At 43.3% G+C, this 27,772-nt stretch overlaps 2 protein-coding genes and 1 long non-coding RNA gene across 6 annotated transcripts in view; 2 read left to right on the forward strand and 1 right to left on the reverse strand.

The window, feature by feature from the left end:
- Positions 1–6,119, forward strand: part of LOC115109718 (cyclin-dependent kinase 17-like) — a 51,561-nt gene extending 45,442 nt beyond the window's left edge. For 2 of the 4 annotated variants that reach the window (XM_029634986.2, XM_065009897.1), the window contains 4 exons: positions 5–47; positions 3,868–3,958; positions 4,185–4,256; positions 4,472–6,119. In XM_029634986.2, coding sequence (XP_029490846.1) covers positions 5–47; positions 3,868–3,958; positions 4,185–4,256; positions 4,472–4,509 — 244 coding nt within the window. In that variant the 3' untranslated portion in view covers positions 4,510–6,119. Of the gene's footprint in view, positions 1–4; positions 48–3,867; positions 3,959–4,184; positions 4,257–4,471 lie in introns of those variants that run through there. The other 2 variants (XR_010461142.1, XR_010461143.1) reach the window with 2 other exon arrangements.
- Positions 6,120–6,321: 202 nt separating this feature from the next.
- On the reverse strand, positions 6,322–17,927 carry LOC115109719 (ETS domain-containing protein Elk-3-like). Its single transcript, XM_029634988.2, has 5 exons — positions 17,847–17,927; positions 12,181–12,389; positions 10,509–11,378; positions 8,674–8,796; positions 6,322–7,346 (listed from the first exon to the last, which is right to left on the reverse strand). The coding sequence occupies exons 2-5, from the start codon at positions 12,385–12,387 to the stop codon at positions 7,248–7,250; spliced, it is 1,299 nt and encodes a 432-aa protein (XP_029490848.1). The 5' UTR covers positions 12,388–12,389; positions 17,847–17,927; the 3' UTR covers positions 6,322–7,247.
- Positions 17,928–17,990: 63 nt separating this feature from the next.
- LOC115109720 (uncharacterized) lies at positions 17,991–19,275 on the forward strand. Its single transcript, XR_003860545.2, has 2 exons — positions 17,991–18,075; positions 18,623–19,275. It is a non-coding gene; the product is annotated as an uncharacterized LOC115109720 (long non-coding RNA).
- The last annotated feature ends 8,497 nt before the right edge of the window (positions 19,276–27,772 follow it).

Consider the following 27,772-nt stretch of genomic DNA (forward strand, 5'->3'; position numbering starts at 1 on the left):
TCAGGTTGGACACTGACGGCATTGACCTGCTGCTTTCATTTCTAAAAGTGAGTTCCACTATAGTTGATTAGGGACGGATAACAACAACAATCTTCTGAAGCGTTGCACCACTGTTGCAACATTCGTATCTGAAAAACAGCAACGTGCTGTTGTTACATTGGGACAATGTACTTGCACAAAACTGATAGAATTGTAAGGGAAAACTTAGTGAACATGGGGTCTATCCTAACTTCACCCGAAGGCAGATGTGTACTATTTAAATCAAAATCAAATCAAATCAAATTTTATTTGTCACATACACATGGTTAGCAGATGTTAATGCGAGTGTAGCGAAATGCTTGTGCTTCTAGTTCCGACAATGCAGTGATAACCAACAAGTAATCTAACTAACAATTCTAAAACTACTGTCTTATACACAGTGTAAGGGGATAAAGAATATGTACATAAGGATATATGAGTGAGTGATGGTACAGAGCAGCATACAGTAGACGGTATCGAGTACAGTATATACATATGAGATGAGTATGTAGACAAAGTAAACAAAGTGGCATAGTTAAAGTGGCTAGTGATACATGTATTACATAAGGATGCAGTCGATGATGTAGAGTACAGTATATACGTATGCATATGAGATGAATAATGTAGGGTAAGTAACATTATATAAGGTAGCATTGTTTAAAGTGGCTAGTGATATATTTACATCATTTCCCATCAATTCCCATTATTAAAGTGGCTGGAGTTGGGTCAGTGTCAATGACAGTGTGTTGGCAGCAGCCACTCAATGGTGGCTGTTTAACAGTCTGATAGCCTTGAGATAGAAGCTGTTTTTCAGTCTCTCAGTCCCAGCTTTGATGCACCTGTACTGACCTCGCCTTCTGGATGATAGCGGGGTGAACAGGCAGTGGTTCGGGTGGTTGATGTCCTTGATGATCTTTATGGCCTTCCTGTAACATCGGGTGGTGTAGGTGTCCTGGAGGGCAGGTAGTTTGCCCCGGTGATGCGTTGTGCTGACCTCACTACCCTCTGGAGAGCCTTACGGTTGAGGGCGGAGCAGTTGCCGTACCAGGCAGTGATACAGCCCGCCAGGATGCTCTCGATTGTGCATCTGTAGAAGTTTGTGAGTGCTTTTGGTGACAAGCCGAATTTCTTCAGCCTCCTGAGGTTGAAGAGGCGCTGCTGCGCCTTCTTCACGACGCTGTCAGTGTGAGTGGACCAATTCAGTTTGTCTGTGATGTGTATGCCGAGGAACTTAAAACTTGCTACCCTCTCCACTACTGTTCCATCGATGTGGATAGGGGTGTTCCCTCTGCTGTTTCCTGAAGTCCACAATCATCTCCTTAGTTTTGTTGACGTTGAGTGTGAGGTTATTTTCCTGACACCACACTCCGAGGGCCCTCACCTCCTCCCTGTAGGCCGTCTCGTCGTTGTTGGTAATCAAGCCTACCACTGTTGTGTCGTCCGCAAACTTGATGATTGAGTTGGAGGCGTGCGTGGCCACGCAGTCGTGGGTGAACAGGGAGTACAGGAGAGGGCTCAGAACGCACCCTTGTGGGGCCCCGTGTTGAGGATCAGCGGGGAGGAGATGTTGTTGCCTACCCTCACCACCTGGGGGCGGCCCGTCAGGAAGTCCAGTACCCAGTTGCACAGGGCGGGGTCGAGACCCAGGGTCTCGAGCTTGATGACGAGCTTGGAGGGTACTATGGTGTTGAATGCCGAGCTGTAGTCGATGAACAGCATTCTCACATAGGTATTCCTCTTGTCCAGGTGGGTTAGGGCAGTGTGCAGTGTGGTTGAGATTGCATCGTCTGTGGACCTATTTGGGCGGTAAGCAAATTGGAGTGGGTCTAGGGTGTCAGGTAGGGTGGAGGTGATATGGTCCTTGACTAGTCTCTCAAAGCACTTCATGATGACGGAAGTGAGTGCTACGGGCGGTAGTCGTTTAGCTCAGTTACCTTAGCTTTCTTGGGAACAGGAACAATGGTGGCCCTCTTGAAGCATGTGGGAACAGCAGACTGGTATAGGGATTGATTGAATATGTCCGTAAACACACCGGCCAGCTGGTCTGCGCATGCTCTGAGGGCGCGGCTGGGGATGCCGTCTGGGCCTGCAGCCTTGCGAGGGTTAACACGTTTAAATGTCTTACTCACCTCGGCTGCAGTGAAGGAGAGACCGCATGTTTTCGTTGCAGGCCGTGTCAGTGGCACTGTATTGTCCTCAAAGCGGGCAAAAAGTTATTTAGTCTGCCTGGGAGCAAGACATCCTGGTCCGTGACTGGGCTGGGTTTCTTCTTGTAGTCCGTGATTGACTGTAGACCCTGCCACATGCCTCTTGTGTCTGAGCCATTGAATTGAGATTCCACTTTGTCTCTGTACTGACGCTTAGCTTGTTTAATAGCCTTGCGGAGGGAATAGCTGCATTGTTTATATTCGGACATGTTACCAGACACCTTGCCCTGATTAAAAGCAGTGGTTCGCGCTTTCAGTTTCACGCGAATGCTGCCATCAATCCACGGTTTCTGGTTAGGGAATGTTTTTATCGTTGCTATGGGAACGACATCTTCAACGCACGTTCTAATGAACTCGCACACCGAATCAGCGTATTCGTCAATATTTTTATCTGACGCAATACGAAACATGTCCCAGTCCACGTGATGGAAGCAGTCTTGGAGTGTGGAGTCAGCTTGGTCTGACCAGCGTTGGACAGACCTCAGCGTGGGAGCCTCTTGTTTAAGTTTCTGCCTGTAGGCAGGGATCAACAAAATGGAGTCGTGGTCAGCTTTTCCGAAAGGGGGGCGGGGCAGGGCCTTCTATGCGTCGCGGAAGTTAGAGTAACAATGATCCAAGGTTTTACCACCCCTGGTTGCGCAATCGATATGCTGATAAAATTTAGGGAGTCTTGTTTTCAGATTAGCTTTGTTAAAATCCCCAGCTACAATGAATGCATCCTCCGGATAAATGGTTTCCAGTTTGCAAAGAGTTAAATAAAGTTCGTTCAGAGCCATCGACGTGTCTGCTTGGGGGGGGATATATACGGCTGTGATTATAATCGAAGAGAATTCTCTTGGAAGATAATGCGGTCTACATTTGATTGTGAGGAATTCTAAATCAGGTGAACAGAAGGATTTGAGTTCCTGTATGTTTCCTTCATCACACCATGTCTTGTTAGTCATGAGGCATACGCCCCCGCCGCTCTTCTTACCAGAAAGATGTTTGTTTCTGTCGGCGCGATGCGTGGAGAAACCCGTTGGCTGCACCGCATCGGATAGCGTCTTCCCAGTAAGCCATGTTTCCGTGAAGCAGAGAACATTGCAGTCTCTGATGTCCCTCTGGAATGCTACCCTTGCTCGGATTTCATCAACCTTGTTGTCAAGAGACTGGACATTGGCAAGAAGAATGCTGGGGAGTGGTGCGCGATGTGCCCTTGTCCGGAGTCTGACCAGAAGACCGCTACGTTTCCCTCTTTTTCGGAGTCGTTTTCTTGGGTCGCTGCATGCGATCCATTCCGTTGTCCTGTTTGTAAGGCAGAACACAGGATCCGCGTCGCGGAAAACATATTCTTGGTCGTACTGATGGTGAGTTGACGCTGATCTTATATTCAGTAGTTCTTCTCGACTGTATGTAATGAAACCTAAGATGACCTGGGGTACTAATGTAAGAAATAACACGTAAAAAAACTAAAAACTGCATAGTTTCCTAGGAACGCGAAGCGAGGCGGCCATCTCTGTCGGCGCCTGTAGCTTCCTGTAGGCAGGAGTTGATTTGATTTGCAGAGTGGTGATGTTTGTCTGTCACAAGTTCTCCAATAGAGGGGCACACACACACACACACACACACACACTGTAATGTTTCTCTGTCGTTGCTTTCCCAGTACGAGTCCAAGAAGCGGATGTCTGCAGACGAGTCAATGAGACAGCCCTACTTCAGGAGCCTGGGGACGCAAGCATACACACTGCCAGAGAGTGAGTGATGAGATGGAAGCAGGACTGGAGACTTGGCAGGCTCTGCTTACTGTTCTAGTGATATTAGTCTGCAGTCTGCACACTCAAGTAGTCAGCTGCAACTGTGTAACAAAGCCCGGAGTGTTCTAAATATGGAAATCTAATTGTTCTGGCTATGGTAATGCTGTAATGCGGGGTGTGGGTTCCTTATCTTTTTTCCTTTTCTCTCTTTTTGTGTGTGTGACAGGCATATCCCTATTTACGCTGAAGGAGGTCCAATTGCAGAGAGATCCTGGCTATAGGAACTATCCCGAGTCAGGTGAGTGGAGTCCACCAGGGATCAATATTAATACTTATTATGTTTCCATTTTTCGAAAAAACGAAAAACGATTAAAAATATTTCAATACACATTAATACCCTAAAAAGGGTGTTTATTTATTATCACCTAATAGTCTTCATTAACCTAGTGGTTAATGATAAAACCAGTCCCTTAAAATGATTAATTTGTGCTTTGCTTTTGTTTTATCTCTCAGGCAACGGCAAGAACAGAAGGCAGAGCCTGCTCTTCTAGGTTCCTGTTCAACAGCTAACTGTATAGTCATACAGACAGAGATAGTTCAGTCCCAGAGATGGATGTCTACTAGGGCCAGGGGGGTAGGATACCCCTCCTCCCTCTGTGTGGCCCCCCCTCCACCTGCCAGGGTCCCCTATCTACAGTACAGTTTGGCCCCTGGTGTTCTGGCCCAGTGAAACTGGCCCAATATAAGAGACGTTTATACATTTATATTTATTGGGGAAGAGAGAATTTGCTGCTAAAAATCCAACTACTGTCTAGAAGATTCTAACTGGCTCAGTCACTTTAAAAAAAAAACATGCAATGTGTATAGATTTTTTCATTATTTTGAAGTGGTGTTTTATTCTTTTTGTGGTTTTGTCATCATTCATCTCTATTATTTCCACCTCAAAACTCCTCTGTGTGAGTGTAAGACAGACAGACGGACCCTGACCGACCCTGACCCGACCGACCTCTTCGCTGTTGCAGTCTGACGTTTGGGATTTTCTCTCACCTGTTGACGTGCAACGGGTATGTATTCAAACGGCATCCATATTTCTGGACCTTTCATTTCACAAGATACTGTTGGAGCCAGTTCAGCCCTGACCATATCCACCTGCTGTCAACCTGAGATACTGTACCTCCATTTTGATAGAAGATATGGGAAAAGTGATTGGCTTTGGTGAAAACAGGTTCACATAGTTGTTAGAACTGGAGCTTCCACTGTACTGCATTATTTAAATTTCAGTAAATATATCAATATGACCTGACAATCTAATACCCTGCACAACGTGACTACAGTGTACCGTGGGCGACCTGGAACGCATGATGACAACTCTTCTCTCTTACTGCACCAAACGTCCTGTGTCTGTCATGAAGGGCGTGTGAGCGGAGCTGAAATCCCACTGCACTGTCCAGCCACTGTCATCCATCCATCCATTCATTCCCGAACCCTCCTTCAACCATCTGTAAAATGGTTCCTTATTTTGAATTGCGTTCATCATAATTGTGTTGCACGCATGCTCTGTATGGGAAAAGAAGCACACATACAGTCACTGAACTTCTCGGATGCTTCCGAAATAGCATCCTACTCCTTATATAGTGCACTTCTTTTGACCGGAGCCTATGGGCTTCTAGTCAAAGGTAGTAGAGTATAGGGTGCTATTTCGGATGGACCCTTCCAATTATATTCAGGGTGCTCTTAGTACTAAGTCCACGGCCCATATTTATGAAGCCTCTCAGAGTAGGAGTGCTGATCTAGGATCAGTTATAACATTTATGATCGTAATGAATAAGACTCTGGGTACTCGGCTCTGCGCGCTCCAGCGGCTCGGAGAAGAGACTGTGAGTAACATTTCATGGACAGGGAGGACCTGATCCTAGATCAGCACTCCTACTCGGAGACGCTTTATGAATACAGGCCGTTTTCCTAGTGAATACAGTACTGAGTTTGCGTACGGTCTACTTAACAGTGTTACCTGTTACCTTTTATGATACTATTCCGTTTAGGTTTATTTGTGGATCATTGTTATTGTTGGTGTGGCATATTGTTGGGATGCCCTCCTTATATTTCAGCTTGATTATTTAAAAAATCGGAGAAAATACAATTAAACTGAAGATGAAAAACACGTCTCCTTCTGATGTGTTACTTCTGTTCCTCTAGTTAGCCTCTATCCCAGACAGACAGACAGACACATACAGTGGGGCAAAAAAGTTTTTAGTCAGCCACCAATTGTGCAAGTTCTCCCACTTAAAAAGATGAGAGGCCTGTAATTTTCATCATAGGTACACTTCAACTACATCGTATAATATGAAGACCAGAAGGCAGAGTTGCAGCATTCAATGCTTCAGGTTTATTCAAAACAACAAGACTTTTCACCAATATAAAATGATACAGAATATATACTGCATAACAAAAAAACATTACAAAGTGTTTTGCATTGATTTGGAATCTCCTCTTTATAGAACTTTTTTTATTTATTTATTTTTTTAGAAGGAAAAATCGAACATTTTGAAAAGGCACAGCCGGTACTATTTGAAAAGCACACTGCATATAATACAATTCAATTCAATGGAAACAATGTTTCACATTCTGTTATGAAAATCTTTAAAAAAGACAACAAGAAATATAATTTTTTACAAGATGAAAACAACCAAGCCCTGTGCTTGGAGAGGGAAGTTGGTAGCTGACACGTGGATCCTGTCTTTCATGTTGTTAAACATCGCTAAGCTATGCTTAACTAGCCTGGTCCTAGACCTGTTTGTGCTGTCTTGCCGTCTTCTTCATTGTCACACCATTTGTCAAGACGGAACAAACAGACCTAGAGACGGGCTAACCCCAACTACTGTCCACTTGGACAGGGTCCTGCTGTGGAAATGCACTTAATTACAACGCGCCAGAGGTCTCACAGACCTCATGGTGTATGGCTTTAACTGAGTGCTTTCAACAACGCAACTGGAATTTTAACCAACTTAAGTGCAATAAAAAGTGAGGTCAACGTGCCATGTAAATGTCGAGTCAATCATGAGTATTTACACCGTCAAATCATTTTGCAGAAACTGAAGGCTAATGATGAAGATGATGATAATACTACTTATAGAGGTGGGTGATGTGGAGTTTTTGAGACCCCAAATCAAAAGCAAGTTTGCCTGTAAATAAACAGATGACTCATGAGGATTTTATAGGCCTTGAGAAGAATGCTTGATGAAGATGGTCAAAGTAGAACCAACAGGCTGGTTTGGGTTTTGAGTCTGAATCAGGACTTGTGATTGGCAGGGGACAGGAGCAGGGGGGAGGGGGACCCATCCAGGTTTGGCAGGGGGACCGGGAGGTGTCCATTCATTAGACTGGGAAACTGCAGAGAGAGAGAGCAGAGAGGGGGGGGGGGGGGTGAGGTGGAGGTTCAGCCAATGCTACTGCAGTGTCAGTATGCTGTACATCCCAAACTTTCTAAAACTAGTGCTTGGCAAACAGAAGTGTGGATGAAGAAAAAAGAGGCGTGTACACTGTATTTAATGCTGCCCTCGAGTGCTTTATCCCTTCCAACAAATTCACCATTTTTTTCACTTCGCAGAAGCCTTTGCCAGGTCTCTCTGCCAATGCTCCTATCACGAGAGGAACTGTAGTTTTGTCACTGGCCCAGTTTCCCGCTTTCCTGTTGTTCTATGTGCCTCTTCCTTCCTTCCCTCCCTTCTCACTCCTTTCTGATCGTTTCTACCACAACAGGCTGTATGGAGGGAGAAGTGAGTGCATTGTACATAAAGAGGCCACTTAGGCTTGTGTGCGTGTGTTGATGGGAGCAGAGGGGGCTAGCTATAGCAGCCTAGATGCACAAATGAGGAGCAGGCCTACGTCCCAAACGGAACACTTCCCTACATAATAATGCACTACTTTTGTTCAAAAGTAGCATACTATACAGAGGATAGGGTTCCATTTTGGATGCAGTCCAGGATCCGCCCCCTCAGAAACCTGTCCACACTGTTCAGTCTGCCTCGGCTCCCTTGGGCTCAAACAGGAAGTATTCACAGGATATCCTCTCCCTCTCTGCATTTGCAGGGTCCTGAAACGGGACACCTCCGGAACCGCTGGACTGAGGTATACTGACTTGAGAGACGAGAAAACTTCTCCTAATGTAACAAACCTCGCCAGGTCAGACTCTGTTATTGCAGTCAAACTCAGTCAGTAACAAAGACCGCTCATGTCGCCTCATCTTGTTGTCTACTTTATACACACACTGTACCCCATAATAGAACATCTGAAAAATGACCCGGAATGTAGAGTAACAGGTAAGTGTCCTTAAGATCAAATGGATAAAGAGGGACGTGGAAAACATGTCGTAGTAACATTACCAGGGCAGGTCAAGGGAGACATGGGGAGAAAAGCCAACATTTATTCTACCTGACACACATTTGCATACATTATGCTGTTGGATGGAGAATGTCAACAGATAGAGGAACAAGTCTTTGGAAGTAAACAAACAAGCTTCGGCGAACAAACGAACAGTCCACTCAGCACTTCTCTATTCTTTCCCCTAATGTCTCCCTCCCTCGCTTCTTCTCTTGCTTACCTGGAACAAGTGATCAGTGCCCTTGCAGCCGGGCCGGGCTCCAGAGTGGCTACGGGGACACAGACGGCTCTCTCCCTTCCTTTATCTCTCTCCCTATTTCCCTTCTCTTGCTTACCTGGAACAGAGATCCGTGTCCTTGGAGCCGTGCAGGGCTCAGAGGGGCTATGGGACTAAGACTGCTCCAGAAGTGGATGCCTGATAACAGAGGGCTGTGAGCCAGCAGCAGGCCAGATGGAGTCTAGGGAGGGAGGAGGAAGAGGGGGAGGGGGGTGCAGAGATAGTAAAGAGTATGTGAGATTTGGATCAGTGATAATAACTGCAATGATGACTGTTTGAAATAAAACCACTTCACTTGAGGTATAATATACTTTGAAAGTATTATTCACTTTTTTATAAGGTGACTCAATGTGAAAACATCCTGAAACTTAAAATGGTCATTTCTCTCAGCTTGGTGTTATTATGAACAGCAAAAACAAATGTCTGTGGTTTCTCCTTTTGATACAGGGGTGAGGTAGTGGGGAGAGGGGTGATGTTGTGGATTAGGGTTTCACTCCTTAGGCATCACAGCCCTTCCTTGGAACGCTTGTAGAGGCTAGAGAGCACCATATGTTCAAATCAATTCACCTCCAGAGAGAGAAATAAGCCTGTTTTGTTGGGGGAGCAGAGCAGAGGGACCCTGCCTGGTCTGCCTGCCTTTTCCTTCACTATTAATGGAATGATTGGAGCATATGGCATCAATTAGGGCCTCTTCCCCTCTTTCTCTGTCTTTCTCATTTTTTTCTCTCTTTCTCGCTCCCTCTCTCTCTAATGAGGACAGGATTTGTATAAATCTCGGGTTTTTCCTCTGATCTCACTTTGCACCCCAATAAACTGTTAGTGTTGTTCAGCTCTGTTGTTGCTGTATAGCAGGGTTCCCCAACTGGCGGCACGCGGGCCGAATTTGGCCCGTGGGAGTTTTTTATTTGCCCCCCCCAATTCTTCATTTTTTAATTAAAATAAATAAATAATCATTGTTGGACAAAAACAACTGTAAGAACACCAGGAAATAATCTTCAAGTGACATTATTTTAAGAAATGGGTTACCAAGAATTCCCCACATAATAAAGAGACACGCGATTGTATACAAATGTTAGCAAGGTTTAAAATGATTATGTTTTAGTCAAACATTATATCTGTTTGAGCTTCAATTTGCAGTCTACAAATGATTTGTAATTGTTCTGGCCCACCCTCCATCCGCTCATGAGAAAATCATCCCGCGGCTGAATCTAGTTGATGATCCCTGCAGTATAGGCTGTATCTCACTGTGTGCTGAAATGTTCTGTTCTGGTGTAATGATGATGCAAATGTGGTCTAGCAGGGATAATGATATCTTTTTAACAAAAAAAAATACATTGTAAAAAAAATGTTTCTTGTGATGTGGATTTTCACTGCTGCTTGAGTTGGAAAGCAACTTTTTAACAGAGAGTACGCTCAATAAAATTGTACTGAAGAGTGGTCCATGATCTTCCATGGCCCATATCATCTATAAGTGTTTCCAGAGCCAGACTGTAACCAGTGGCAGAGCCTTGCTACTTTAGCTGGGCTTTGGGGAGACTTGATGACCTCAGGTCTGGATAAGATCCATGGCTCTTTCTCCTCTGTCTAAAAATCTGTCCTCTCCTCGTCTCCTTTCCTTAATCTACATTGATTGGAAAAGACTGAAAACAATCATATTGGAAAGTCATTATTAGAACAAAAGGTGATCCCTAGAACCTAAGCTGTTGGCTTCTACCTGGTCAGTTTTTTCAGTTATTTTTTGACAATTGAGAAAATATATAGCCCATCCCCCCCGTGACCAGGCAGGCAACAGTACAGATGAGATGGAAACAGAAAATCACTGCAACACTATACGCTTTAGATAAAAGCTTCTGCCAAGTAGCCTATAACATGCTATATAGCAGTAGCATTCACCTGTGCAGTGAAGAAGGCCGGGGTGAGGGACCCGGACGGCAGGGCGGGACTGTTAAGGGCTATGGAGCCAATGTCACTTCCTGTCAGGAGCAGGGAGGGGGCAGGAATCTCTAGGGCTTTGGGCTTCTTTGTTTTGGGTGGGAGTCCATGTTCCCTGTATCCATGACTACTACCACTACCCCTACTACCACCACTGGTCCTCTTCTCCGGAGGCTGCAGAGCCCTCTCTCTCTCTCTGTGCCCAGAGGAGAGATTCAAGGGCTGGGCCCCCTGGTCAGAGTCCTCCCCCTCCTCCTCTTCAGCCTCTGGGCTCCAGCCTCCTCGCCCTGGTCCCGGCTGGGGGTTAGGGCTGGGTGGGGAGGAGGACGGGGAGCGCCGGTGGTGATGGTGGTGGAGGGGGGAGGGTTTAGATGGACTGTGGATGCTGAAGGATTGTGATGAAGGCTTGATGTGGGAGGGTGAGGGTGGAGTTCTCTCTGTGGTACCAGCCCCGAAGCGGATGACTCCGGACCGGGCTTCATCCTGCTGTCTCTCCTGCCTCTCCCTCAAGGCTCTGAGCAGCTCCTCTGGAGGATGATGGAGGGAGCTGACGCTGAAGGAGGAGTAGAGACCAGAGCGGAGGTAGTCGTTACGACACGCAGCCTGCTGAGCCGCAGCAGCTGCCCCCAACGCTGCCCCCACGGCTCTCCTCTGCTGCTGTGCCTCCTCCTCTTCCTCCTCTACGTCTATGTCCTGGACGTCCTCCTCATGGAGGGTCACCATGCCGGACGTCAAGCCCATCTCTACCGCCGCAGGGTCCATCTTCAGGATCTCCGGGAACGAGACAAACTTGTAGACAAACTTCTGGCCGATCACTTTCTTGATGATGTTCTGGAACAGAGAGGAGGGTGGGATTAGTGTGCAGGTTGAACCTTAAAATGACCCCCTGATTTACCTAGTGTTTTCTTCATACATCCTATTCCTTTGTTAATAATAAAAAGCTCTATTACACATTTATAAGCTGATAACAACATTATACATTTTAACTTCTCTTGTCAATGAATAACAGAACCCTGAATGTTCCGTGTCGATGGGGCCATTTTGATTTCACCACATTTCTGTCATAGAAATATTCTAGCAAAGCCACCCAAAAGGATTGCAAAATGGCCCTTACATGTGTTTGAGAGATGCATCACAGTATATGGCTGTGCTGTTGGTAAGGTGAGAAGAGGAAGTGGAACTATCTCCCAGTGGGGATCTTTGGTTGAGAAAGAAGAACAACTAAGTGAGATTGTCCCCCATGTGAGAGTGTTTAACACTGGTGTGAATGGGCTCACTCAAGTAATGTTTTGAGAAAGGTCACATTGACCCAAATGTTAAAAATGTAAATAATTAAAAAAAGTGTATAGATACTTGTGTGTGCTTGAGTACACTGTCTGAAAGAAATATGCTACTTAGAACCAAAAAATCATCTGGATGAAAGAACCTCTCCAAAGAACCTTTTGAGAATCATTTTTAAAAAAAATAAGAATGTATTGTGACATGATTGTAATCCACCTTGCCATAGTAGTATATGAGCGCTCTTGCTTAGTTTCTCATAGTTCATGTCGGCCTTGTTATGTACAGTTAGTGTAGTGTCTGGGTGGTGTTGTTATGTGTGTGTAGGCGTAATTGCAACGTGAGTGTGTTGCACCTTGTCATAGTAGTATCTCAGTGCTCTGCTCAGCTTGTCGTAGTTCATATTAGTCTTGTTCTTGCGGAGCCCCCACAGCTTGGCCACCTCCTCTGACTTGAGCAGTTTGAACTCCCCGTCAGTGGATGTCCAGCAGATCAGGTGCTTGTGGCTCTGGTCCAGGAGAAGTTGCAGCAGGAACTGCCACAACGTGATGGCGCTGTCCATACCTACAGCAAGGGTTTATAAGGGTTATGGTTAGAAGAACACGCCCGACATGCTCTATAATGGGACTGAGACAACATCAACATCACGGCAGGGTAGCCTAGTGGTTAGAGCGTTGGACTAGTAACCGGGAGGTTGCAAGTTCAAATCCACGAGCTGACAAGGTACAAATCTGTCGTTCTGCCCCTGAACAAGGCAGTTAACCCACTGTTCCTAGGCTGTCATTTTTAAATCACCAACATCAACAATTGTTGGCAAGTTCAAGAACTGTCACAACGTGATGGCACTGGTCATACCTAGAGGGACATGAACTATCTGCCAGTGGGGAGCTTTCTCAAACACAACCTGACATCATCAACATGGGACCAGGGTTATGGTACTGTTCATGGGCGGCGGTAAGCCGGCTAGCCACTGGAGAGTGAAGGCCCACCACTGTAAGGTGTCTATGTATAACATACCATTTTTTGTTGTTTCTATAATGAATCAATAAACATTTACTGTATTGTACACCTAAAGTATTACCAAATATTTCTTTACAACTAAAACAAGATAGACCATAACATGTTGTTTCCAATGGGAACAGTAGGCAGAGCCAAGCACGAGCTGGCGAGATCCTATTGGCGCATTATAACATGCGTCTGTATATTTCCGTTAGGGAACACCTCCTCTGTGAAGTCCGATTGTGCAATAACTCAATTCGCCTTTGCACTCCTTCTAAACAACGCGATTTTTTGCAAAGGGTAAAGTCTACAAAACTTAATCCATTCTGTTCATAACAGATTTTAGTTTTGGGAACAGATAGCTGTATTGAGATCAAATGTTTCATCGATGAGAAAATGTTCAGAATGTCGGCCAACATCCATCTCGTTCCATCTTCTCCCACTCCCACTGGGCTTCCTCTCACTACCATATTTGGTAGTGAGTGCAAAAGCCAAGCGGACGCTTCACATTTATACCTCCGGTGAAGTATCTCTCTCATTGTTCTATCTGTGGTATTACATTGTAGCCTGTACTGTGATATGTGTAATGTAAAGAAAAGTCATAGTGTGGAATATAGCAGTACTGATTAGTGTGGAGTGTAAAGTAACAGGCTAGCAGATGAGAGAGAAAAAAAGAAAAAGAAAAGCAGGAACAACAGGCTCAAACCAGAAGTATGTGCGGTCCAACCTGGCTGAGGCTACAGGAAGTATGACGGGCCCAGAGAGAGAGAAAGAAAGAGAGAGACCAGGGTGGGTTTGTCGTTCAGTAAAGGAATGTGTATCCCTATGAGCTCCTGTCTGCCTGGTAGAACCGAGACTAGCACACAGACTAGTCTGATCAGAAGTAGTACACTTCATAGGGAATTGGGTGCCATTTTGGATATTACCTGGGAAATTGGTCTCGTCTGTCTCTCTTTCAACACCTGAGACAGGCAAGCTCAATGACTGTTGTTGTGATGAGAAAAGTGAAATGTCAGTGACCCTGATCAATTAATGCCTTATCAACTAAACACACACATACTGTACACCACACACGTACACATACACACCCAGACACGTACAAACAAACGTACTTACACATGAACAGTACACACACACTTACTCACACACACATACGTACACACACGTATACACACACGTTCATAGTACATACAGTGCCTTCAGAAAGTATTCATACCCTTTACTTATTCAACATTTTGTGGTGTTACAGCCTAAATTCAAAATGAATTAATTTCGATTTTTTTTTGTCACCCGTCTACACACAATGCCCCATAATGTCAAAGTGAAAACATGTTTTTATAAATGTTTGAAAATTTATGAAAATTAAATACTGAATATCTCATTTCCATAAGTATTCACTCCCCTGAGTCAATACTTTGTAGAAGCACCTTTGGCAGCGATTACAGCTGTGAGTCTTTCTGGGTACATTTCTAAGAGCTTTCCACACCTGGACTGTGCAACATTTGCCCATTATTATTTCCAAAATTCTTCAAGCTCTGTCAAATTGGTTGTTGATGATTGCTAGGCAACCGTTTTCAGGTCCTGCCATATATTTACAAGCAGATTTAAGTCAAATCTGTAACTCGGCCACTCAGGAACCTTCGCTGTCTTCTTGGTAAGCAACTCCAGTGTCGATTTGGCTTCGTGTTTTAGGTTTTTGTCCTGCTGAAAGGTGAATTGATCTCCCAGTGTCTGGTGGAAAGCAGACTGAACCAGGTTTTCCTCTAGGATTTTGCCTGTGCTTAGCTCCATTCCGTTTCTTTTTTATCCTGAAAAACTCCCCAGTCCTTAACGATTTCAAGCATACGCATAACATGATGCAGCCACCACTGTGCTTGAAAATATGGAGAGTGGTACTCAGTAATGTGTTGTATTGGATTTGCCCCAAACATAACACATTGTATTCAGGACAAAAAGTGAATTGCTTTGCCACATGTTTTGCAGTATTACTTTACAGGATACATGTTTGAGAATATTTTTATTAGGTACAAGTTTCCTTCTTTTCACTCTGTCAATTAGGTTAGTATTGTGGAGTAACGACAATATTGTTGATCGATCCTCAGTTTTCTTCTATCACTGCCATTAAACTCTGTAACTGTTTTAAAGTCAACATTGGCATCATGGTGAAACTCCTTAGCGGTTTCCTTCCTCTCCGACAACTGTGTTAGGAAGGACGTCTGTATCTTTGTTTATCTTTGGTGACTGGGTGTATCAATATACCATTCAAAGTGTAATAAACAACTTCACTATGCTCAAAGGGATATTCAGTGTCTGCTTTTTTTTTTCTTCTTCTTTTTTACCCATCTACCAATAGGTGCCCTTCTTTGCAAGGCATTGGAATACCTTGGTTGAATCTGTTTGAAATTCACTGCTTGACTGAGGGACCTTACAGATAATTGTACGTGTGTTGTACAGAGATGAGGCAGTTATTCAAAAATGTTAAACACTATTATTTCACACAGAGTCCATACAAATGATTTATGTGTCTTGTTAACCACATTTTTACTCCTGAACATATTTAGGTTTGCCATACAAAGGGTTTGAATACTAATTGACTCAAGATAGTTCAGATGTTCATTTTGAATTAATTAGTAAAAATGTAGAAGAACAATATTCCACTTTGACATGATAGGGTATTGTGTGTTGGCCAGTTTCATTCAATTTGAATTCAGGCTGTAACACAACAAAATGTGGAAAAGGTCAAGGGTTTTGAATGCATTTTGAAGGCACTGTACACACACACACGCACGCACACACACACACACACACACACACACACACACACACACACACACACACACACACACACACACACACACACACACACACACACACACACACACACACACACACACACACACACACACAGACAGCCTCACCCCAACCTGGTCTCAAAGCATTTTCGTATTATTCTGTACGTAAATCTGAGACACTCCATTTAGTAAATATGTTACGTTTCGTATGGTTACATAAGACAGATGGTTACTTAAGGCAAAAACTAAAGTATGGTGGTTGGTCGGGGTGGATAGGTGGGCATATGACGTGAATGTCTAGTGAGTTCGAATCTCACCACGGACAACTTTTGCATTTTTAGCTAATTAGCAACTTTTTAATTACTTACTAATTTTTAGCTACTTTGAAACTACTTAGCATGTTTCCCCAAACCCTAACAATTTTAGCTAACCCTTCACCTAACCCTAACCTTAACCCTTTTAGCTAACCATTCCCCTAACCTTAACCCTAACTTAACGCTTAAACTAAACCCTAACATTAACCCTAACTCATAATCCTAACCCCTAGCCTAGCCAAAGTTACCACCTAGCTACAATTTGTAAAATATCCTACGTTTTGCAAAATCGTAACATATTGTGCATTTTGCAAATTTGCAACATAATACGAATCGTAATTCGTAACATATCATACGAAATAGGTGATGGACTTCCACAAATTAATACATACCATACGAAACAACATATCGTACTAATTGGCATTTCTCAGATTTACATACAGAGTAATATGAAATGCTCTGAGACCAGGTTGAAACCGTCCCCCACACACACTGTCAAAGCTGATTCAACATGTTTCTGGCACAATCGATCCCTAGTGTTTTCTATCTGCCATGTGACACACACAAAACTGTCAAAGTCAGGACTTCCTCCTATTCTACTTTCAAGGGCATATGTATGGTAGGGAGGGGGGGGGATCCCGCACTATGAGGCACATTTCCCCAATCCTCTTCCACTTCCGACTCTGCCTGGGTCATGAGATCAAGTCAAACTGTCCTCCCACTCCACCCCTGGGACATATACTGAGACAACACATTACTGTTTGGTAGAGTGTTCTATGTTCAAGGTTATTTGAGTTGTACTTTCCACATCACCTCAGCACTCATTACAACACATCTGACATCTTTGTAATAAGAATCATGCCCTTGCTGGTTAGTCAGAGTTCTTGTGTACTAAATGAATCGTCTTTTATTTAACTTTTGACATTAATGACATGTTCTAAAACGCCCCTGTCGCACCTCCCTTTCTTTCTCTATCTCCCTCCTGTCTCTCTCTCTCCCCGTCTCTGATGCGACAATTGTGACAGCCAGCCCCTGTCCCTTCACCCTAGCCCCCCCACACAAAGCTGTGAGTTGTGAATATCCTTTGCCTCTTTTGCAGATGCTCAGAGTGTCGCCTACGATTGAAAAGTCACACTGCTGGTGCACCGCCGTACAATGCCATCCAGTGTTTGGGGAACGGAAACTCCTAATGTGATTAGGTGCTGTGTGCAGACATTACTTAGCCATGACTAAATCTGCTCTCTTCCTGTTCACATTCACAGTCCGTCGCTGGAATATCCAACCAGACATCGCGAGCAAGCGCCGTAGTCTGCATGGCTTCAGAAGGTGAAGCACAAGCTGCTGTATGTTCAGTTGAATCTAGGTAGCGCTGTTGTACCTCATTTTTTAAATGATCTATTTATATGTCTGTCTGTCTGTCTCGTTCTCTTCCTTTAGAATAGACTACTAAAATATATTTCACAAGGGAGATAGGATTATACGGAGTATAAATAAGCAGACTCTCCAAGACTGTCTATTTCTTTTTCGGCCTTACTGATTCATTTTCAAGATGTTCACTACCAGACAGATTCAAACCGGAAGCTCTTAGAAATGTGGTGTACTCCATACCAGACAAACCAGAAACTTTTCCTCTGGCATATTGAGTTTACAGTTGAATAAATAGGAATACACAGCAATGTGAATAAACAGCAACAATTACGTACAAGTTTATGTCCGTCGAACTTTGGTTAGGCTACAAACAAACTATGTCATTCTCCTGCTCACACCAAATATAGACTATCATCTACAATAACAGACCTAATACCTAATTCAACCACTCACATTCAAATATATGTCCCCTTTTCTCTATCAAAGCCGTCCATAAAAAAAAACATAATAACCTAATAATAAACGCAAATCCCTTGTTTTCACATTACCTGCGATACCTTGTTTGCCTTTCCTTCCCCTCCTTGCAAAACTTTTATGATTAAATTGGTATGATCCCTTGTTTTTCCATGCTGACTGTCGTCTAGCTAGGCTACACAGCTCTGCTGGACTGAAATAAGATCCTGGCTTTTTTTTTTTTTTGCAGGAAGTTGGAGCAGGCAGACAGAGAGCCGGCCGACTTCCTCTCCCCTACGATTCCCCAGGCGGTTCACCGTCTGTGTAAATACGCTTTTACTCCCCTCCTTTCTCTCTCTCTCTCTCTCTCGGCTCTCTCTTTCTCTCTCTCTCTCTCTCTCTCTCCATCTATCTACTCGCCGATGGCCATGGCAATATTGTAACTCTCCAACTACTCTACATTTGATGTGACGTCATGGCTAATTCTAACGCACATGAGTGTGTGAGAGAGAAAGTTATTGAGGCAAAATGGGATAGTCTGTAGTGAATAGATTGTTTAGTTAGGCTTTATTCTTTACTATTGGCACTGATTTAAAAGTAACACGTTAACACGATGTCCGCTGCTCCAGGTTGTGTGCGTAATGGTGCATAATTGTCAGGGCAGATACATTGATTTTGGAACTAGCTTAGACCAGAGTGGGCGCATAGGGCAAATGTCTAGTCATCCTCTGTGACAAACATCGATTTAATATGTGACAGCAAGCCTATTGAAAAACAATGCCAACATTTGAAGAAATCGTGGTTAATGGGGTTTGGAGTCAAACGCCTAACATATTCACTGTAAGCCTGTTTTTCTCCTTCTCACCAACAGAACCTATGAGCAGATAAATGTAATAGGAATACCGGAAGATAACTGACAAATAAATAGGTGTCAATTAGACACCTACAAAACGAGAAAAATGGCTGCGATGCCTACAATTCCAACAGACCTGTTGATAAAATGACCATGGTGGGTTTTTTATTATTACATGTAAGCTTCAGCCATTGGCAGTAGGCTACCACGGAGCTATGGAAAATATACAGCACACCAAAACGTTTCTTTGAATCCAGTCAATTCCACCGCACCATGGAGAAAGGTAAACAATGAGGCGTGATTTGCTGTTGCCTTTTGCTCCCTGAACCTGGTACCTTGGATAGCGACGCTCGGGAATCATTTTACTACAGTAACGGAATCGTAAGTGACGCGCCTCGCTATGCTGTTCACATTCGGGACGAATGGCTGGCGATTCCCTGTCTGGGACCCGACCTACACTATCCAATGGCTGGGGTATGAGGCGCTCAAACGCTACACCAAGAACATGCAGTGCAACGGGGGCATGAAGGCGGTGAAACACATTCGCTTCCTCGCGAGGAGGTGCAAGGCCAGGGGCTGTTGGACGGTGATGACACCATCCATCAAAGATGTCCTCTAATACAATGACTTTATCAAAATTGGTAAATAAACTAAAAACCCTCATCAAATAATTTGTTGTGTATCAATTACTGTAGTTGGGAAAATTACTAAAGAAGGTATAAACATGGGATAGAACAACTACTGTACATATCCCTAGGGGAAACGAAAACATGACCCTGTTCCAGGTGTACTAATAAAATGAATGCGATATAGAAAAGTGTAGGGGATAGAGCCAATTAAGCCAGCCAGCAGGGTGTGTTTCTTTTGAATATTGTCTATGACTGATATGATCTGTTGTGCAGTTCATATTGTTATAATACAATTTATACAATCTATTTGTAGCCATCGAAATGGATGACATGTCTCCAGACTTTGTTCCATACCAGCCTGGAGTTTCACACCTGTATCCTTATTGTGCTTGATCGACTGCTGATGTAAATAGTCATATTAGATACAGTGCATTCGGGAAAGTATACAGACCTCTTGACTTTTTATTACAGCTTAATTCTAAAATGGATTTTTTTTTTTAAGAAAGGACAAAGCGAAAACAGTTTTTTTTAGACATTTTTGCTAATTTATACATATTTAAAACAGAAATACCTTATTTACATACAGTATATAATGAACCTTGCACTTATTTTAACATACTTTAGCATATTCAATACACTGATGGTAAACACCAGATTTGCCACGCCTTTTCCCGCTCCCCCTCCCTGGCGCTCGAGTGCGCCAGGCTGCCTATCATTACGCACACCTGTCCCCATCATTACACGCACCAGCGCATCTTTGGACTCACCTGGATCCCATTACTTTGTTGATTGCCCCTCCTATATCTATCTGTTCCTCGGTTTGATCCCCGTGTCAGCATTAGTGTCGCTATGTTTCCCCTGTCCAGACGCTGTCCTTGTTTGTTTCTTGTCGGTTATTCATTAAATATCCACTCCCTGCACTTGCTTCTCATCTCCCAGTGTCTGTCCTCACAAGATTAAAGCTATCCTGGGTATAGAATGCAACAAATTCCACTGTCATCAGAGAATTAACCTATATGCAACCATCTTTCTGTCTCTCTGATTGTCTATGGAACCACTAAAGGGTTTGGCATATTAACTCGGACTGTCATTCCTGTCCACAAGCTCAAGTACAGTACTCTCTCCTTTTTCACTGAATATGTTCTGATGATATTGGTGCATTGTTTGCTTACTATGTGGCCATGTGTTGTATTCCCATAAGGAGCTATAGGAGAATCTGGTGCGATCCCACTCTGCAGGTTAGTGACCTAATATATAACATAGCTACAGTACATGTATTGATATCTAACTGGCCCAAGTTTTCCACTAAGAAAGCAGATACCTCAAAAACCTGATTTTCAAATCATGCAAATTATGTAGTTTTGTAATTCTTGTATATTCCCTATGCACATAACCATTCTTATATATTCACTTTTATATTCATTGGTCTGGTCTATACCATGGACAGAACATCAGTGATTTTAAACTTCCCCATTCCACTCTGGTGTTTATGTGTGGGCAACCCACTTAACCCAGAGAGGACCAGGATGTTGTTGGCTCTGAGGATTAATTTCCTTGCTATAAAGGATACAGTGGAATCTCCCTGGAAACCCTGCATAGAATGATCCAGGCCTTCAATGGTAAACTCCTTAACCCTGACTTTCACCTCAGTCTGACCTCAGGGGTAGCCTACATTTCATTTGTTCCATTGGTTTTATTGGTTCTGTTGGTTCCATTAGTTATTTTGGTTCCATTACTTCCATTGTTTCTATTGGTGCTGTTTGTTTCATTAGTTATTTGGGTTCCATTGGTTCTAATGGTTTCATAAATTATTTTGCTGCCAGTGATTCTATTGGTTCCATTGGTTCTATTAGTTATTTTGGTTCCATTGGTTCAATACATTGGTTCTATTCGTTTTTTTGGTTTGATTGGCTCTATTGGTTCCATTGGTTCCATTGGTTCCTTTAGTTATTTTGGTTCCGCTGGTTCCGTTAGTTATTTTGGTTCCATTGCTTCCATTAAATGGGTCAGAGAAGGATCTTTCTAGATTATGCCATTGAATAAAACAAACTTTGTTGAGTGGGGTCTGTCTCTAACATCTCTATGATTGTTTGTCCTCGTAGTGTCCTGCCTGTCCTTCGTCCCTGAGAAGGGGACAGTTGGTGCCAGTGGAGATTCCCCCCCCCCCCCCTCTCTCATTTGACTCTGGGAGAAGGCAAGATATGGTCACCCAAGTGTAGATGAGCCAACGCCAAATACGTAAGCCACATCACTGTAAGATGGCGCCGAAGAAGAAGGCAGACTTTCACATGCCCCCAGCCGATTGTGTGGGTTTTTCTAGTTTATTTGCGTTGTTTGTAACTTATTTTTTTAACTTAATTTGTACATAATATTGCCGCTACCGTCTCTTGTGACCGAAAATAACTTCTAGACATCAGGACTGCAATTACTCACAAAGGACTAGCAAAATCCTTTTTTTCCCTTTCATGACTCTGACGAGCCCGATGCGAAGGATATACTGCTTCCTTGGGAACAGGCCCAGATCCCCGTTATCTGCGTGAAAAGGAGGCAGAGAAAGAGGGGCCGAAGGGCTGGCTGCCTTCTGAGAATTTGTAGGCGATCGAATAAACCCTTACTTCCCTCCATTCTGCTAGCAAACGTGCAATCCTTGGAGAATAAAATCGGCAAGTTACGCGTAAGATTAAACTACCCACGGGACATTAAAAACTGTAACATCTTATGCTTCACAGAGTCGTGGCTGAACGACGACAATATCAACATACAGCTGGCTGGTTATACGATGTACCGACTGGATAGAACAGCGGCGTCTGGTAAGACAAGGGGCGGCGGACTATGTATTTTTGTAAATAACAGCTGGTGAACGATATCTAAGGAAGTCTTGAGCTATTGCTCGCCTGAGGTAGAGTATCTCATGATAAGCTGTAGACCACACTACCTACCGAGAAAGTTTTCATCTGTATTCTTTGTAGCTGTGTTACATACCACCACAGTCAGAGGCTGGCACCAAGACAGCAATGAATTAGCTGTATTCCGCCATAAGCAAACAAGAAAACGCTCACCCAGATGCGTCGCTCCTAGTAGCCCGAGGACTTTAATGCAGGGAAACTTAAATCCGTTTTGCCAAATTTCTATCAGCATGTTAAATGTGCAACCAGAGGGAAAGAAACTCTAGACCACCTTTACTCCACAAACAGAGACGCATAAAAATCTCTCCCTCGCCCTCCATTTGGCAAATCATAATTCTATCCTCCTGATTCCTGCTTTCAAGAAAAAATTAAAGCAGGAAGCACGCATAGTCACTTTAATAACTCTACCTACATGTACATATTACCTCAATTACCTCGGCACCGGTGCCCCCGCACATTGACATTGACTCTGTACCGGTACCCCCTGTATATTGCCCCGCTATTGTTATTTACTGCTGCTCTTTAATTATTTGTTATTCTTATATCTTACTTTTTTTGTATTTTCTTAAAACTGCATTGTTGGTTAGTGGCTTGTAAGTAAGCATGTGACAAATACAATTGGATTTGCTCTATTTATTAAAGTGGCCAGTGATTTCAAGTCTATGTACAAAGGCAGCAGCCTCTAATGTGCTAGTGATGGCTATTTAACAGTCTGATGGCCCGGAGATAGAAGCTGTTTTTCGTTCTCTGTTTGGCTCTGTTCCATTTAATCCACTCCAGTCATTACAATGAGCCCGTCCTCCAATAGCTCCTCCCACCAGCCTCCTCTGTCTTTGATGCTCCCAAACATGGGTCTCCAACTCCGGCTTGGTTGGTTGATAGGATAATACACCAATGTTTGACTTGTCAATAGTACACAAGTGTGTCTTGTGTTGGATCAGTGTACTCTCTTCAAGTCAACTCTACCCATTCCCATGTTACTCTGTACAACATTCCCATGTTTTACAACATTCCCATGTCACTCTGTACAACATTCCCATGTTTTACAACATGTTACTCTGTATGTTACTCCCATGTTACTCTGTATTGAGCTATGTGGTCCACTCACTGCTCCTTTCTTATGGCTCCACTCCTCTCCATCCCTCTTTATTCTTTGGATTGCCATTAGCTGATGGCTTATGACCACTAGGGGTCCACAAAAAAAGGCATTATAGTCACAACAGACATTAGAAATTACATGACAAACAATGTATATTACAGTTGTCACAATTGGCATTACAGAACCCCAGGGGCAGTGGCACAAGAGGAATCAAAGAAACACACGACTTGCTGGCAATCGCCAGGCAGGCGGACATCATCGCTGCTATCACCCTGGAAGTGCTCAAGGGGACCTCTAAGGCCTTCGACAGCGGTGAGCAGGGAGGGTTAGGGTTAAATCTAGAGTTATGGTTACAGTTAGCCCTGCTGAGATGCTAAATCGGACCAGTGAGTACAGTGAGTGAATACTACGGTTTAATATTTTCCATGTATTTTACAAATGTTCCATCCCGAGAATAGATCACTCTTCTCCTGGGTAACCCAGAATTTCCTGCCAAAACCAGAAATGTCATTCCAAAGCATATAAATAGACCTATGTCTGGATTTGATTAGAGCTTTGATCGGACATTCAAGCCTGATGCTACCTGAGCCTGATGCAATTAAAGACATTTTATGAGCACAAGCCCACAAAAGCACAAACTGTGACTGTGCCTTTATCCAATACATACTGTGTGTTATATACTAGCCTTATAGGCTACTGCACATTACCCACGATAGAAAAACATAAAAGCCCATAGATTTAGCTAGCTCTATGCTCTCTTGGGTAAATAAATGAAACTAGCTCCAGTAGGCTAATCTTTTCGAGTGTGAACTGTATTACTGTAATGTATTGCATTATACTGTATTATATGAACTGGAATTATGCACCTTGTACAAACCATGATAAAGCTGAGAGAACATGTGATTCTGGTGCAGCACATGCGGCCTACAAAGCTACAAGTTTAGGCTATCAAATTACATTTGAATTTGAAATAGGGCCTATTTGTATAATTAATGTTATTAGCCTGCCTCCTTTCTCTCTCTATTGTTGCTCAATTCCTTTCTCGCTTTCAACAGTTAAATTAAATACGTTTTGTTGTCCTTATCTTGATCATTCTAATGACATGCGTAAATAAAATATGACTAGAATGAGATGCAGATGGCTTTCACGTCTCTTCACGAAGATTGAATGGGTCTGAATAAATAACTGCTATAGTCTACTGCCATCGCACGTTCACTATTCTTTCAAACTACCTTGAGTTCTGTTGGCTGCTGTCTTTAACGTTCAGAAAACAAGAGCTTGCGTCCCTTTTCGAATAACCTATTGGTATAAGAAATGCTAAAAAAAAGAAGGTCCAGCAAGCTATTCTAGTCTAGCTTTTCCTGCATGGGACTCCAAGAGCTAAGGAGCGTTTTTTTAAAAGAGAGAGGCCAGCAGATCACAGGTGTGTGCGTATTGCGCAAGAGACAGAGACTGTAAGTTAGAAGCTTATTATGAGTAACCCATCATTCATTAGCTAATTATAAGGGTAATACTGCATTGAATGTATTACCTATCTATTTCGGGTGCAATTTGAATGGAATTGATAGAGAGAGACCCGCATGCTCTGATTTAAAGCAACAATATTCAAGTGATAGGCTGTTTTAAAACTCTGCAGCTGCAATTAAAACAATTATCTTTACAAAAAAAAAATATGTTAACCTCCGATAGCCAGATGGAGATGTGTAAATTAGACCCACATTCGGTTCTTATATTACTGTAGCATACGCTATGCTGCAGCAAATGTAGCCCTACCTGTCACAAGAACAAAAAGTTACCAGATGAGATGATAGGTCTGCATGCATTGAGAACTGCACTCCATACCGAGATGGGCTGTCTGTCCCCAACATGAGCGTTGATGATTGATCATGCAGAGAGAAGGGTGGAGAGAAGCCAAATTTAGACATCTCATATAATTTAACAAGGGGCGCAACTTTCACTGGGGACAGGGGGGACATGACCCCCCCCCCCCACAATCTAACATTGCCATTTTCGTTCCCCCAAGTTTTATCATTGGATTGTGATACAAAACAGGGCAATGGTGTGCTTTAGGACCATGCGGACACCTCCGAGCAGTCGGGTAGGCTGTTTGGAGGGTTTATCCAACTGGATTTTAAAAAACACTGCATTTAACACATCCATTTCATGTCATGCTGTTGATATAAATCATTTATTATAATTTACTGGTTTCTCACAGTTACCCTGGGAAAAGGGTGTGGTTTTAGGTGGTAAATCTTGGTAAATATCAGTAATCGGGTTTGCACCATTCAACCCTAGTGCATACATTATTAGACCACGAATCAATCAGATCCAACATTGGTCTACATCCGTATAGCGTATGTTTCGGCAGTGTTGAGGGTGTCACTGTGGTATGAGCTGTGAAATCGTTGAGAGTCTGCTCTTGTGTGTCACCACTCTCTTCCTTATTATCCCTACCTCGTTAGAGGTATTGATTAAATAATGCATGTTTCCATGTTCATTTTAATGGGAGGATTTATGTATCAGTCTAATCGAGGTGTAGACAATAGAACATCACAAATGTTGGAACTTTTAATGTGGCTGCATTAAATTCTGACCTGGCTGCATGGGATTTGTTGGATATAAAGTTGGGTGTTGTTTCGTTGCATCTAATAGCAGTGTCCGCGATAAGGTAATGCAAGGATTGTGGATTTGACAGCTCTAGTGCAGTTCCACCTCCGACACCCTCAAAACAACCGCTATGTGGATGTCGGTTAGCATGGATCTATAGAATCTAGCCCTTAGTGTGTGTAAGTAATCACTGCGGGACATAAACCCACAACTTTGGCATTTCTAACGCTCTTACCAACTGCCAACCACAACAGCCGATCTAAAACATCATGATAGAGACTGATTTTCTTATGCTATGCTAACTCAGTCCTCCATCATTCCAGATATCCACGCCCTGTGGTGCCATCCAGGACAGATAGAAATGGCCAGGAGGTTCTGCACCCTACTGGACTCAGACCACCACCCCTCAGAGATCGCAGGTGAGTGAATGGATTAGGGTGCTGTACTACGGCAGACCCTCTGCTCCAACCTCTCCAATCTGTGTGTGTGCCTGTGTTTGTGTTTGTGCGTCCATGTGTGTGTCTTTTAGAGGAGTTGGGATAAAGTAATCATTGGACAATAAAGTCATATTTTTCTTCGTCTTTCTCTATGCAGAGAGCCATCGGTTGTGGAGTCCAGGATGCCTACACTATACTCCTCAGGTGACTTAACATGGGGTCAGAGTTCAACCAATGGAAATAGAATGACTAGAATGGATATATCCCATTTTATTTCAATGGTTCAGCCATTCTCACTCAACCTCGTCTGTATTCTCTTCTTGCATCCCAGGTCCACGATATTGTCAACAACACAATAGACTTTGCCCAGAAAAGTATCAATACAGAGATCAACAGCGCCTCTGCCAACCCTGTGCCCTTCGCTGTGTGTGTGAGCTATTCACCAACTATTCCCCAAACCAAATTTGACAATTTTTACCTTCAGTGCTAGTTTTAACCCTCATGTCTGAATCAAATAGTGTTTGCAGAGAGAGGGGAGACCATCTCTGGAGGGAACTTCCTTCCTTTACCCAGTAAAGGCATCAAAGGATTCTGGTGGACCTAGTTCTGAGTTTTTCTGCATTTTAAAACTAAGTGAGACGATAGAGGACATACAGTTGAAGTCGGAAGTTTACATACACTTAGGTTGGAGTCATTAAAACCCGTTTTTCAACCACTCCACAAATTTCTTGTTAACAAACTATAGTTTTGGCAAGTCGGTTAGGACATCTACTTTGTGCATGACACAAGTAATTTTTCCAACAATTGTTTACAGACAGATTATTTAATTTATAATTCACTGTATCACAATTCCAGTGGGTCAGAAGATTACATACAAAGTCTGTGCCTTTAAACAGGAAAATTGGAAAATTCCATAAAATGATGTCATGACTTTAGAAGCTTCTGATATGCTAATTGACATCATTTGAGTCAATTGGAGGTGTAACTGTGGATGTATTTCAAGGCCTACCTTCAATCTCAGTGCCTCTTTGCATGACATCATGGGAAAATCAAAAGAAATTAGCCAACAAATTGTAGACCTCCACAAGTCTGGTTCATCCTTGGGAGCAATTTCCAAATGCCTAAAGGTACCCTGTTCATCTGTACAAACAATAGTATGCAAGTGTAAACACCATGGGACCATGCAGCCATCATACCGCTCAGGAAGGAGATGCGTTCTGTCTCCTAGAGATGAACGTACTTTGGTGCGAAAAGTGCAAATCAATCCCAGAACAGCAGCAAAGGACCTTGTGAAGATGCTGGAGGAAACAGGTACAAAAGTGCCCATATCCACAGTAAAATGAGTCCTATATCGACATAAAATGAAAGGCCATGGCTTCGGTACGGACTACTAACTTGTCCTCTGACTATTTTCCCTTGCACCGCAGATCCAGACAGGGTTGCCCACTCTCCCCCTTGTTGTTTGCTTTGGCAATCGAGCCTCTCGCCAT

This window comes from Oncorhynchus nerka, linkage group LG25, assembly GCF_034236695.1.
Source record: "Oncorhynchus nerka isolate Pitt River linkage group LG25, Oner_Uvic_2.0, whole genome shotgun sequence".
Lineage (NCBI taxonomy): Eukaryota > Metazoa > Chordata > Actinopteri > Salmoniformes > Salmonidae > Oncorhynchus > Oncorhynchus nerka.